This window comes from Panonychus citri, unplaced genomic scaffold (genome assembly GCF_014898815.1).
Source record: "Panonychus citri isolate SS breed McGregor unplaced genomic scaffold, ASM1489881v1 Contig00011, whole genome shotgun sequence".
NCBI lineage: Eukaryota > Metazoa > Arthropoda > Arachnida > Trombidiformes > Tetranychidae > Panonychus > Panonychus citri.
In genome coordinates this window covers 402,784-415,251 of record NW_026515416.1, presented here as the reverse complement: position 1 = coordinate 415,251, position 12,468 = coordinate 402,784, and the positions used below count along the sequence as shown (strand labels likewise).

At 29.0% G+C, this 12,468-nt stretch overlaps 1 protein-coding gene across 1 annotated transcript; it reads left to right on the top strand.

The window, feature by feature from the left end:
- The first annotated feature begins 2,232 nt into the window (after positions 1-2,232).
- LOC128390379 (uncharacterized) lies at positions 2,233-12,210 on the top strand. Its single transcript, XM_053350093.1, has 7 exons — positions 2,233-2,669; positions 2,780-4,212; positions 5,175-5,335; positions 8,747-8,942; positions 9,149-9,277; positions 9,935-10,405; positions 11,579-12,210. The coding sequence occupies exons 2-7, from the start codon at positions 4,164-4,166 to the stop codon at positions 11,662-11,664; spliced, it is 1,092 nt and encodes a 363-aa protein (XP_053206068.1). The 5' UTR covers positions 2,233-2,669; positions 2,780-4,163; the 3' UTR covers positions 11,665-12,210.
- The last annotated feature ends 258 nt before the right edge of the window (positions 12,211-12,468 follow it).

Sequence of the window (12,468 nt, the reverse complement as noted above, 5' to 3'; positions counted from 1 at the left end):
GAAGTTGCGATATTTGGGTGGTTATCGTTGTATTGAGGAAAAATCTCCAGGCGAAGCAGTTGGACCAGTTGAAGTGGACGCTACTGTTGTTAATACTGATAACCAGTGAAAATTGTCTCTTGTTGTTTTCCATCAAATATTAATATTGATCTTGAATGAGAAATTTTAAAAAAATTGAATTTTTGAAAAGTGGTGAAGAAAAAGAAAAGGAAATATTATAGAAAAATGAGAAATTGTAATCAAAGAAGATGGAAAATTAAATCATTAAAATTTAGATGATCGTAAAAATCGAGTGAATCTTATTCTTTCATGATCCATTGGTATTCATAGTTTACCAGTTGGATCGCTTGTCTTAACCTTCTTTGGTATTCGGTTTATTCCCAGTCAAATGGTGTGTGGTTGATTTCTTTGTGTTTTTTGATGCACACATCGCATTGATATGATTGGGGATTATTTCGAATGCCACAGGTTTTTGAATCATGTGTTCCAGCGCAATATCGACATCTTAGTTGATTTTTACATAGTTTCGCTGAATGTTCATAGGAGAAGCACCTGTAACACATTCTTACGTGAAAGAAATCAGTTATTATAATTTCTTTAAAATCATAGAAAAATTTTCCTCTTCGGTCCTGAATAAAATCTCGAATTCTTGGTGTGACATTAATAATAATATCTGTTTTTCGAGTTGCTAGGTTGTTGAAACGATGAACAAAGGACCAGCTTCCTTTACCTCCTGCGCCATTTTGTATCATGATTTCGTCCATTATTTTAGTTGCTTGTTCGTCATTTTCAATGATTTTTGGTATTTTTGAAAGTTTCACTTTCGGGTCGAAACTGTTAGGGTTTTTTATTACGAGATCTGCATTCCATCTTAATAGCGACTCTCGAGCTAACTTGATGTCTTGAAGATCTGCACATATTACTCTTATTGCTTCTCTTCCTTTGATGATTCTAGCCGGAAACGCTTCCAGTGCTTTTGATTTTAGGGCTGATGATATTTCTTGTAAAAGTTTAAGTGGTGGAGTAGAAGGATGTGTCACCAGAATCAGCGGATCCATTAATGATGATGACCATGCTTTCCATGAGTCTGGAATCGGCTTGTCTTCTATTTTGTGAAAAACTTTTTTCACTTTTCTCACATTATCAATTCTCACTTTAACACTTTCTTTGTGTAGATCGACAGATCCAAATTTTCTCTTGATTTGTTTAATCGGGGGGCTCAAATCTAATTCGATGTCCGGTTCATCAAAATCATTAATATTTTCATGAATATGAGAATCAATTGGTCCCATGACATTCTCAATTAGAGTTGTTCGTGGTTCAATACCAGAGATTGATGGTATTGGAGGTGTAACTATTTCTTCCTGTTGTTCATCTTGTATTTGCGGTTCTTTATCAGCTTTTCCCAACGACGTTATTTCATCAGTTTCTGATATATCATTCGATACCTTTGATGAAGTTTCACTTCTCGCATATGATTTATCTGATTTATCATCACGAAGGGACATCGGTGGAATTATTTTCAGTCTATCATCCGGTATGTTCTTAATAATATTAAGTTCAGTCTCATTTAGACTCATCATGTCGCAGTGTTCTTTCGCATACGATAGTATATGAGTCATCTTTTCCCTTAGAATTGGTCGGATGGTAATTGAACCTTTTTCTATCTCTTCATATACCACATTTATTTCGTTAATAATCACCATCATTTCCTTAGTGTTGATTTTTGCAATCTCTTGATTCCAGTCCTTTTTTGTTGGGACTCGGTTACCAATTTTTCGAGCAAATTTGGTTATATCAAATGTTGACATGCTATTTATATGGATTAGAGTAAAATGTATATTAATAATAATCACAAAAATGTGTTGTCAATGTTTGGATGAAGCTTAAGCTTCTGTTTAAAATTATGAACAATAGTTCTGTTTAAATGAAAAACGTGGTTTCAGCCACCGCCCAATATATGTATTTTTATTTTGTTAGTTTCTTGATTTATTTTTGTCGGAAAATTACTTACTTTATATCAAAATGGTCACCACTGTTAGCTTTAACTAATTGTTGTAGTTTGGAATGAAAAACTTTATTATATTTCACGTATTAATTAAATTTAATTGTTCACTAAAAATTAATAACCGGGTAAAAGTAAATACGAAGAGTAAGTATCCGCCATCTATTGAGCGAAATTACAAACATTCTAAATTCTTTGTTCGGATTACATGTGGCGCCATCGAAAACTGTGGTCAATGTTTGAAGTAGTTTCGTTTTCTTGTTTATTTTTTTGTCTTTAATCTGGTTTACTTAATCTCTTTGTCTCAATATTGTTCTGATTAAATTGGTGTGTCTTTTTTTGTTGTCATTGAAAAACGATTTAATTGTCAACTTATTGTTTGTTTAAATAATAAAATGTCCGAGCGACTTGAGATTAAAGAGTGGAATCCCGATGTTTGTGCTCAAATTCAACCTCAACCTGAAGAAACTGTTGAGCCGCAGTCGAATCGTGGTTTAAACAGTAATCCAGAAGTGAAAGCAATTGATCCGCTATTTAATCACAATTGGAATCATACAACTAAAATTACAAACATTCCCTGGGGTGGGGAGGCTGAATTCTCTCAAGAAAATGAGACAAAACCCACGGTGAGAAGGGAACAACCTCAAGCAAAATAACATCAAATGTAAGAATTAATTTACTGCCTTCGAAATTGATATTATCAATTTTTTTTCTAATTCTTTTATTTTTCTCTCTTCCATTGTTTTTATTATTTCTACTCTTCTTTTCTTATAGATGTCATTTGGATTTAAGAAAGCAACGGATCGTGGACAATGGATAATCATTTAATTGTAGAAAATGTCAAATTTACAGATAATTATTCGAAATCATCTCATTATAAAACCATTTTTAAAGAACAACATTTTAAATTAACAAACATCAACAAGATGGAAAACCTCAAATCAGCCAAACGTGAAGGAAACACAATGTTATTTAAGAAAGAAAATCTAATTTACTATAAAAGACAAGTGAATTAGTTAAATAACCAATTCTCAAAATCTCAAATGATTAACATTACAAATGAGAAAACAACAACAAGATCAACTTACCTTTGATGCCGTTGATGTGATGGTTAAAGACAATTAAGACATTTGATTAATCATAATTGAAGGAGAAAAAGAAGATGAAGAAAAAAATTAATATTAATTTTTTACATCCAATTGATTAAAAGATGATTAGAATCACATGAAATTGTAAAAATTATTCCAGTTAATTGTGATGCTGAAAGTGATTACAAAATTAACCATTCCATTAATATTTAAAGTGATCATAGTAATCAAATTATACCATGTAACTTATATATAATATTTAATGTTAACCACCAATAATCAACTTTAATCCTGATTGAACATGAAATAATCAAGTTGATTGTGGAGCAAAATTTTTCTCCAATTTAATCAGCAAATTATTTTGATGATGATTGATCAACTAATCAATTAATCGAGAAAGAGGTTGTTGTCATTTAGGAAGGAAAAAAAAAAGATGCGAAGACAAAAATCAAAGTTAGAATCAAATTAAATGATTTGTAAAGGTTTTTCAATTAATTGTGATTAGAAATCGAACCAAATCAAATTGATTGCGATGATTAATCGACGATAATCAAGAGAGAAAAATAATTTTTTCGACATAATTAAACTGCGAACCTTTTTCATCGGTCTCTATGGTTTCCTGGAACAATTCATTCTCTCCGATTGTTATCCCTTCATCATCTTCATCATCATCATCATTTACTAATCATATTTATCTTCATCATCTTCGAGTTGTGAGAGTGAGCAGAAAGAAGATGAAGATGAGGATGAAAAAGAAAGACAAGTTAGTGAGTCTGATTCACTCTTCTCTCCATCATCAACCTTGTGTGTTGATTTTTCTCCATTTAATTATTTTTTCTTCTTCTTTTTTTCGGTTTATTGTTTTAATTGTGATTCTTTTTAATTCTCTAAATTGTGTAACAATATTAATTCCTTATTTTTCTCATCATCATCTTCCTTTATCATCATCTCGGTGTTTCGATTTGGTTTCTCTCTCTCTCTCTTTTCATCTTTATCCAATTCGAGTGTGTATATACATGTTCAACCTCCTATTCGCCAATTAATGATATCATGATTGTAACAATTAAAAGATGATCATCCTGTTTTTCATTCTAATCTATTTTAATTGTCACCTAATTGGTGAGTAATTCACCTTTTCTAATTACTCTGGTTCATTGTCAAGTCTTCAGTGTCTCTCAACCAACAATCCGATACAATTATCATATGTTTTCTCTCTCTCTCTCTCTCTGGTTAATATCAGTTTATCATCATTACCCAAAAGCCAATAAGTTAATTGTCAACAATCAATATCCGAAATGATTAACACCTTTGACAGAATCAAATTTAAAATTAATTCTGACAATAATTGTTTGAATCTTGTTGATGAAAATGATATAATCACCTTGAATTTAAATCCATTAGAATCATTGATTGTTTTGACTGGAAATTCAATTGAATTTGATTAAATGTTCATTCGACTATTATCAAGATTAATTTAATTGTCTTAGATTCTCAAATAGTGAACAAGATAATTTCATTTAATTGTGAATGGAGTAATAATCAATTCAATTGAATTTCCAATCAGAACCATTGATTATCCTCTCTCTCTAATCCACTTGATTAAATCCTCAATTTTTCCCAATAATAGTAACTCTTACAATCTAACCAACCATCAATTAACTTAATAACTGTCTCACAATTAGATGACAATCAACTATCAACACCTAACAATTACAATACCGAAACCTTGATACCCAAAACCCAATAATAAACCAGGAAGAAAAAAAATTTCTAGAAAATCCTTGTAACATAATAATTACATATACAGTTAATCAATTTACAATTAGATTGACATGTTTAATTGTTAACCTGTCTAATCCTCAATCGACATAATTACAAGTCAATATCAATACCAATAACTAATCAATTTAATTTGTTAACATTGACACAATCAACGTGAACACAAAATTTGAACCCATTCAAAAACCTACACAAAACTTTCAATTTAATTGATAACAGTTAACACTAATTAGATTTATTGATTGTTCATCATAATGGTAATATTTTTTTCTCAATTTTTTCTCTCAACAATTAACTGATAGTTATCAATGGATTGGTGGTAACTGAGATCTCGTTTCTTTCCGCCGGTGGTAAAAATGATTACGTTCTGACCGGTCAAGATTTTACCGTTAGATGTGTTCACCTATTGGAAAAAGTTAATGAAATTGTCCAAACAATTGAGATATTAAAAGATGGAGATCAGGTAATAAGATAATCTAATCCTGTTAATCCTCTTAATCCTCCAGAAAATTATAAAGCGATTGATGATTTTTTTTATATACAATTATAATTTCAATCATTGTGAAACTGAAGGCTATCAATTTAATTCACTCTTGATTTACTTTGAGTGTCAATCATTTGATGATAATGGCGATGATGATGGTGATCAGCATCATCATCATCAATGGTTCAACTGATCAACAATCAACAAGATTGAACAATGAACAGAATCATCATCAACATTGATTGTTGAGGGAAAAAAAAAGTTACCTCAGTTTTCATTGATTTGATTTCTGTTCCTAATCAAATGTTAAACATACAATTAAATGTACAGTTAACAAGTGATTAATCAAAACCCTGATTCTCTTGATTTAATCCTCTCCATTCAGTTTCAAGATTCATCCATGCGAAGGGTTTGATTTTAGATTGTTGATTTGGTTTGATTAGTTGAGGTAAAGAATCAACAATTTAATGTTTAACGAGGTTTCTTGTTAATCAATCGTATATTCAATTGAATACTATTAAAAGTAACAATTAAATGATCAGTTTGATTATCGATAACCATGTAAGAGATGTTAAATTTAGGCCAATTTGATTTTCGGAAAAAAGTTAATCTATTTTTAGAAATCAACTGAAAGGATTATATTATTATTACCATTAAGGTTTTATTTAATTTCAACAATCAGTGAATACAAACATGACAATTAAAGTTAATCCAGTACAAAATTTTCATCCGTTAATGACATTAATTCACATTCAATTAGCCCTTAATTGTTACAACAAATACTTAATCATAATCTTTTCCCTTTCTTGTTTAAGTTTAACTAAGTTAGTGATAGTAATTTAATTGGTAAAATTGTGTGGTGAAATAAACAATTAAATGCTAATTGTTACAAACTAATTGACCTTGTTAGTTAATTTCCAACAATCTTGTCAATCAATACTGATGATTGGTTAATTATTCACAATCAAGAAAAATAATAATAAACAAATATAAATAACCTTCAACCTTACATATAATATAAAGTGTTGATTGTTAAATTGTTTATATCAACAATTAAGCCTTAAAAAACATTAATTAAATCACCAATTTGTTAAATATTAACACAATCAAATCAAATTAACCTTTTAATTCAATTGATTAATACTAATTGTTACTCGAAATGAAATCATCTCTAAATAATCAAGAGTTACTATTTATATATAAACAAATCAATCTAAATATTATCAGAATCAAATTGAATAATTTAATTTAATTTCTTGGGTTAGGTTTTGATTATTAATTGTTTACATGTAGATTGTGATTAAGTTGATTGTTATTTGATAATAATAAACATAATTAAACTTGATTGAGGTTTTTTTTTGTAAATCTATCATCATGAATGTGTAATTTTTCAATGCTCAAGGTGATGAGATTGAGAATCAAATTAACTCTGAACAAAATGAAAAGTTAATCATTTGAGAGCAGAATTAACTTTTCTCATAATAATAATAAATTGAATATCAATTGTGATTAAATGATAATTACAATTGTGTAACAATAACCAAACCTATTTGGTTGATTATTATCATTAAGATGATGATCAACATCATCACAAAATACACGAGCCGAGATTCATTAATGAATAATAATATAACAATTTAATTTACATGTAAATTGTTTTTCTTTTAACTATTAAATTATATCATCAACAACAGCAACAATTAACTAACAACAATCAAGAGAAAATTGGTAAAATTATTAATACATACAAATGTTTTTAATCACAATCAAGGGAAACTCAATTTAGCCCTTTTTTCATGCTAACTTATTGTTATCCTTTTCTGATGATAATATTTAGATAACAACAATTTATTAATGATGATGATTTAGATTTAACAAGATTTGCTGATTGTTGAATTATCATCATAATCATTTGATTCCAGAATCAAGTCCATGATAAAGGCGGAGGATTGAAAATGTGACCTCAGATCTTAATTTATCTCTATTATCATTTCATACATTATTATTATCATTTCACGAATTCACGATCATCCTCATCCTCATCCTCATCCTCATCCTCATCTTGATCCTCATCTTGATCCTTATCTTCATCATCTAAATGATATATACTAATGAAGATTATCATCCATTGTCGGCCATCTTTATCCCTTCAAGATTGAGAGACAAGTGATGAGGATAAACTTGTAACATTGTTAGTGATCATCTTTGAATCGGTAATAATCATGTTAATCATAGTGATTAAAATTAATCAACTACAATTACCTGTAATACAAGATACCCACACAAAACAAAATTAACTTTAATCACAATTTCGGTTTACCTTAAATCCTAACAATCAACAATAATCAATTCACAATCTTTCATAGTAAATATATTTTTGCTTGATTATTGATAATTTGTAACCAAATTAAATTGCAATTGGTTGATCACGTTTTAAATTTTTCTCTTACTCTTAAAATTGTATTTACTTTTACGCTTTTAATTGGTAACAATTTACTTTAATATAAACCAATGACCATTAACTAAATTGTCTAATTGATAATTGTAAAAGTTTCACCATTAAATTATATTACTATTATTAAAATGTATCAATACATTTTGGTAATTTGATTGTTTGTTAATTGTTGTTATTTTAGTTTAACTTTCAACCAAAACTGATACATCATCTTTCATCATAATCATCATCATCTCAATGACAATTTGTAACCTCTGACCCTTTATCCCTTGACCCACCACCCACTGTGCAAGAGGGTGTTATGTGTGTGTGTGTGTATCCTGGTGATCATTACAATTAAATCAATTCAGTAAATCAATCAATCATCTGAAAGTTGATTCAGTTTTGTCTCATCATCAACACAGTTAAAAAAAACTTTACCAGTTTCCCAAATGATCAAATTAAATCCAGTTGATCAGTTGATCACCTTGACAGGATATAAATAATTTTCCCATTGGAATTACAAACAAGATGATGATGATAATTATGATGATGATGATCACTTAACAAAAGCTTAATCACTTAAATTGTCATGATAATGATGAAAATGATAATATTTCCATTAACTGTTCATCATCATAATCCTAATAATCAACTGAATATAATGAAAATCTTATGTTTACTTGATGACGGATAACAGGAAATCCGATAAATATAAATTCACATGAACCGATGGATCTTATTATTATTAATGGAAAAACAATTAAATTATTTTCCTCATAAATTGAATATTTTCTTACTCAGGTATCTTATAATACTATTAATGGACTATTTCCCGTTCCGGTTACTCCCTTTTCTCTTAAACAATCCTTTAATCATCATCAATTTTCTCCTTGTAATTCTTTAATTAACTAATCATTTTTTCTTTCTCCATTTCTTAATTGTTATCCAAACAGGTATACGAACACAATTTAGAAACCAATGAGACTCAATTAAATGGTATTTTCAAAAACGCTGTTGATTTAATCAAATCATCATCAAGTAGCATCCATGTTAGAAATGCAACAATCTCCATGCATGGTAACTACACATGTAAAGTTAAAAGTCAAATTTCCTGTTCTTCACAATCAGCTAATTTAATTGTGATTAATGGTAAGAGTTAATTTAGATATTAGTTGTTATGATTAACCAAACCAATCGATTCATGTATGTAATAGATGATCTGAAACTCTCGAGCCTTTCGGTTGATGTACAAGTGTAATTACTTGATCATTTGTTGGTTTTCTTGGCACATATGAATTGTTTCTTGATCAACAATTAAGACTAAATTGTTAAATTTTAATTGTTTATGATTACAGATGCCTGTAAAGAAAGTGATTGGTCCACTCGAAGTGATATGATCCATTGCCTTGAACGAATTGATCTTCAATGTACTGGGATGTTTCCTAAGCCTTCACCCTCTTGTGGTGTTTATGAGCAAAATTCAGGTAATTAACTAATTGCTGTTGAATAATAATGATGATGATTAAGCTAAAAATGTTGTCTTTTCATCCTCTGTTTACTTGACCTTTGTCATCTCTCTGTATCTTAAGCAAGTGAAATTGAAGGTCACTTGGATAATGAGCTTGAATGGATCAGTGATTTTTGTATCTCTCTCTCTCTCTCTCTCTCTCTCTTTGATAAGAGAGGATGAAAATAAGAGGATGATAATGAAGATGTCATCATGATTGTCGTTAAAACTTTCACTCATCATGATAAAACCAGAGATTCATGAATGAGCCACGCTTTAGATGACGATCATTTCTATTCGCATCACTTAATATCTTTTACCTGATTCTTATCCATAACATGCTAACTTTTTTTTCAAACTTTCTATTATCATGAACTCATCCTGAGACGATTATTGTCCCTCATCCTCATCCTCATCTCTCTCTCTCTCTCTTTCTCTCTCTTGATTGTCAATCTTATATTTTACTTTCAAAATAGCTTGAGAAAAATAATCTCTGTTCTCGTGTGACATTTTGTCAACCTTATAATTTACGAAAATGATGGAGAAAGAAAAAGAGAAGAGAAGAATAAATTGGTTTTTTCTTTTATTGTTTATTATTCTCTCATTGTTGATTATTTTCCAAATCGTTTTTCAGGTCGATATATAACCGCCGAACCTATTACCATCCTCCGAAAGCAAAGTGATGGAACTTATGATCTATCAATGTCCCATAGATACTCAGCTGAAGATTATTCAGAAAGAAAAGGTTCCTTCCTGTTCCGTTGTATGTTAACCATTATTGGTACAACTTGGTCTCGAGTTATTAATAGTAAACTTTTCTCACGTCGAGATTGTCCCGATCCACCTCGAATAGCCAATGGTCAATATAATGTCACTCAACGTAAAACTTGCTGGAATACACCAACGGAAGGTTCAATTGCAACCTACTATTGTTCACCCAATTACACCCTCTCTCATTCAGGAATCTTGGTTTGTGTTGATGGTACCTGGAGACAGGTAACTGGTCATCATCATCATCCTAATACTAATCATCTACCTGAGGATGATATTAATTTAACTACATTACAATTTTTACCTGTTCAAGATTCACAATTACCAACTTGTAGTAAGTTTTATCATCTTCAATTTTTTTGTTACTCTGTTTCTTATATTGAGATGATCATCCTCATCATCTTATGAAGATGATGAGGATGAAAAAAAAACAATCATTATCATCATCGCCTCATCATCATTATGATGAAACTCCTCACGTATAATTGGACTCATGTAATCTTGTCACGAATCATTATAATAACAATCAAGCCGAAAACTTTTTTTCCTCTTATTGAAAATAATATTAGTTGTTAAAAAGGGTCTTGATTAACCTGTTGATGGATTTAATTTAATTTAATTTAATCTTGCAAAGGAAAACTAATTAACTTTCATGATAATCAACCTAATGATGATTGCGATTAGTCCTCCAGCTCTATTAAATTATTTCAATTTACAATCAAATCTCATCACGTTTTGTTTAATTCATTTTGCTTCCAGTGATAATCTTGACAATTTACTAACTATCATTGTCACAATTAGTATACTAATGACAATTAAAAACAATGTTACCTGATGATAATTATCATGTTAACAAATGATTAACTTTTTACACCAGCTAGTTAATTGTAAATCAGTTTAATTGTTGCTGTTGATTTTAATTTCATTGATCCAAGTGATCATTGGTGTAATTAACTTGAGAGTTGATTGTAATTTTATCCAACAATTAAAGCTTAATTTAGTTTTTAATAATTTCTCATAATTCACTAACAATTGATTTAGTTGTTGATTCTTTATTGTTTTATATTTTCAACTTTGATTTGTTCAACTAATCAACTAATTTTTACTCATCAATCTTTTTGTTTTAACTAAATTGTTACACCTAAATTTTTGATTCTTGTTGTTGAATTAACCTAATTACATTTGTATATTAATCAGAAATCAGGTCATTTCCTATTTAACATTGATTTTTATAGTAATAACATTGTTTAATCATGATGCTAATCATTCACAATTAATTAATTTCCGTCATTAATCAAATTACCTTTGTTTATTTGCAAAGATCCCCTTGAGTGTCAACAATTAACCATCACAATTAACTGAAAACCTAAAAGTTAATACTCTTAATCTCAATGAAAAGATTAACTATTTCAGCTAATGATTAAGGGAAGATGATAATGATTAAGTTAATCAATAATCAGTTGAAATTATCTTTTAAATTGTAATTAAATTTTCTTTTCTTTTCCAGATATATCATCAATATCTTCACTGGCCATCAGTTTAATCATCTTGGTCACTTTAATTCATCTTAATCAAATCAAATTATTATCTTAACATTTAATCAACACTTAATTACACAAACAACAATTAAACAATCCCCCAATTGCCTAATCCCTTTCCCCTTTTAATCATTAATCTAAATCCTAGTTTCTAAATAATGTTGATCCAGATAATTAATGAATGTAAGTTAATCATTATCATCAAACAATTAATGATCAACAATTGGACAATTAATTATGGATCAGCCGGATCGTGCAATTAACTTCATCCAAAATCCCAAAATCGATTGGACAATTAAACTAAATCAGTTAATTGTCCCTTGACCATTGGAGCTTAGTCTTTACCTAATTTCTAATTGTTTAATCAGTCCCAACAATTAGAAATCTCTTCATCTTCATCATCATCAACCCTTTTAATCAACCCAACAAATCAATTGATTTTATTTACATAATTAAGATCATTTATATATTACAGATTTAGCTAATTAACTTAATTGTCCAAAAATCGAAATGAACTTTAATTTGATTGCTGCTATTAATTTTATCTAGAAAAAAATAAAATCTAATCAACTTGATTATTGATTATTATTCTTGAAAGGAATTAATTATTTTTAAATTGCTATTCTATTCATTAAATAAAATTAGATTGTTCTTAATTGTGATTAACTAAACTGCCCTTAAATAAAAATTGATTGTCTAATTATGACCAACCTTTTAATTGTGAAACAATTTATATATTATTGTGTTCAATTGAAAACTTAATTGTAATCATTGATAAGATTATGATAATAATAAAGATGATACAAAACAAACTGCAACTTTTAATTGTCACCATTTAAATTGTTATCCTTTTTTCATG

Coding starts and splice junctions, on each gene's coding strand:
- LOC128390379 (XM_053350093.1), top strand. CDS start 4,164: ATGATCATCCTGTTTTTCATTCTAATCTATTTTAATTGTCACCTAATT. Junction 5,336..8,746: donor TATTAAAAGATGGAGATCAG/GTAATAAGATAA, acceptor TTATCCAAACAG/GTATACGAACACAATTTAGA. Junction 9,278..9,934: donor TGTTTATGAGCAAAATTCAG/GTAATTAACTAA, acceptor ATCGTTTTTCAG/GTCGATATATAACCGCCGAA.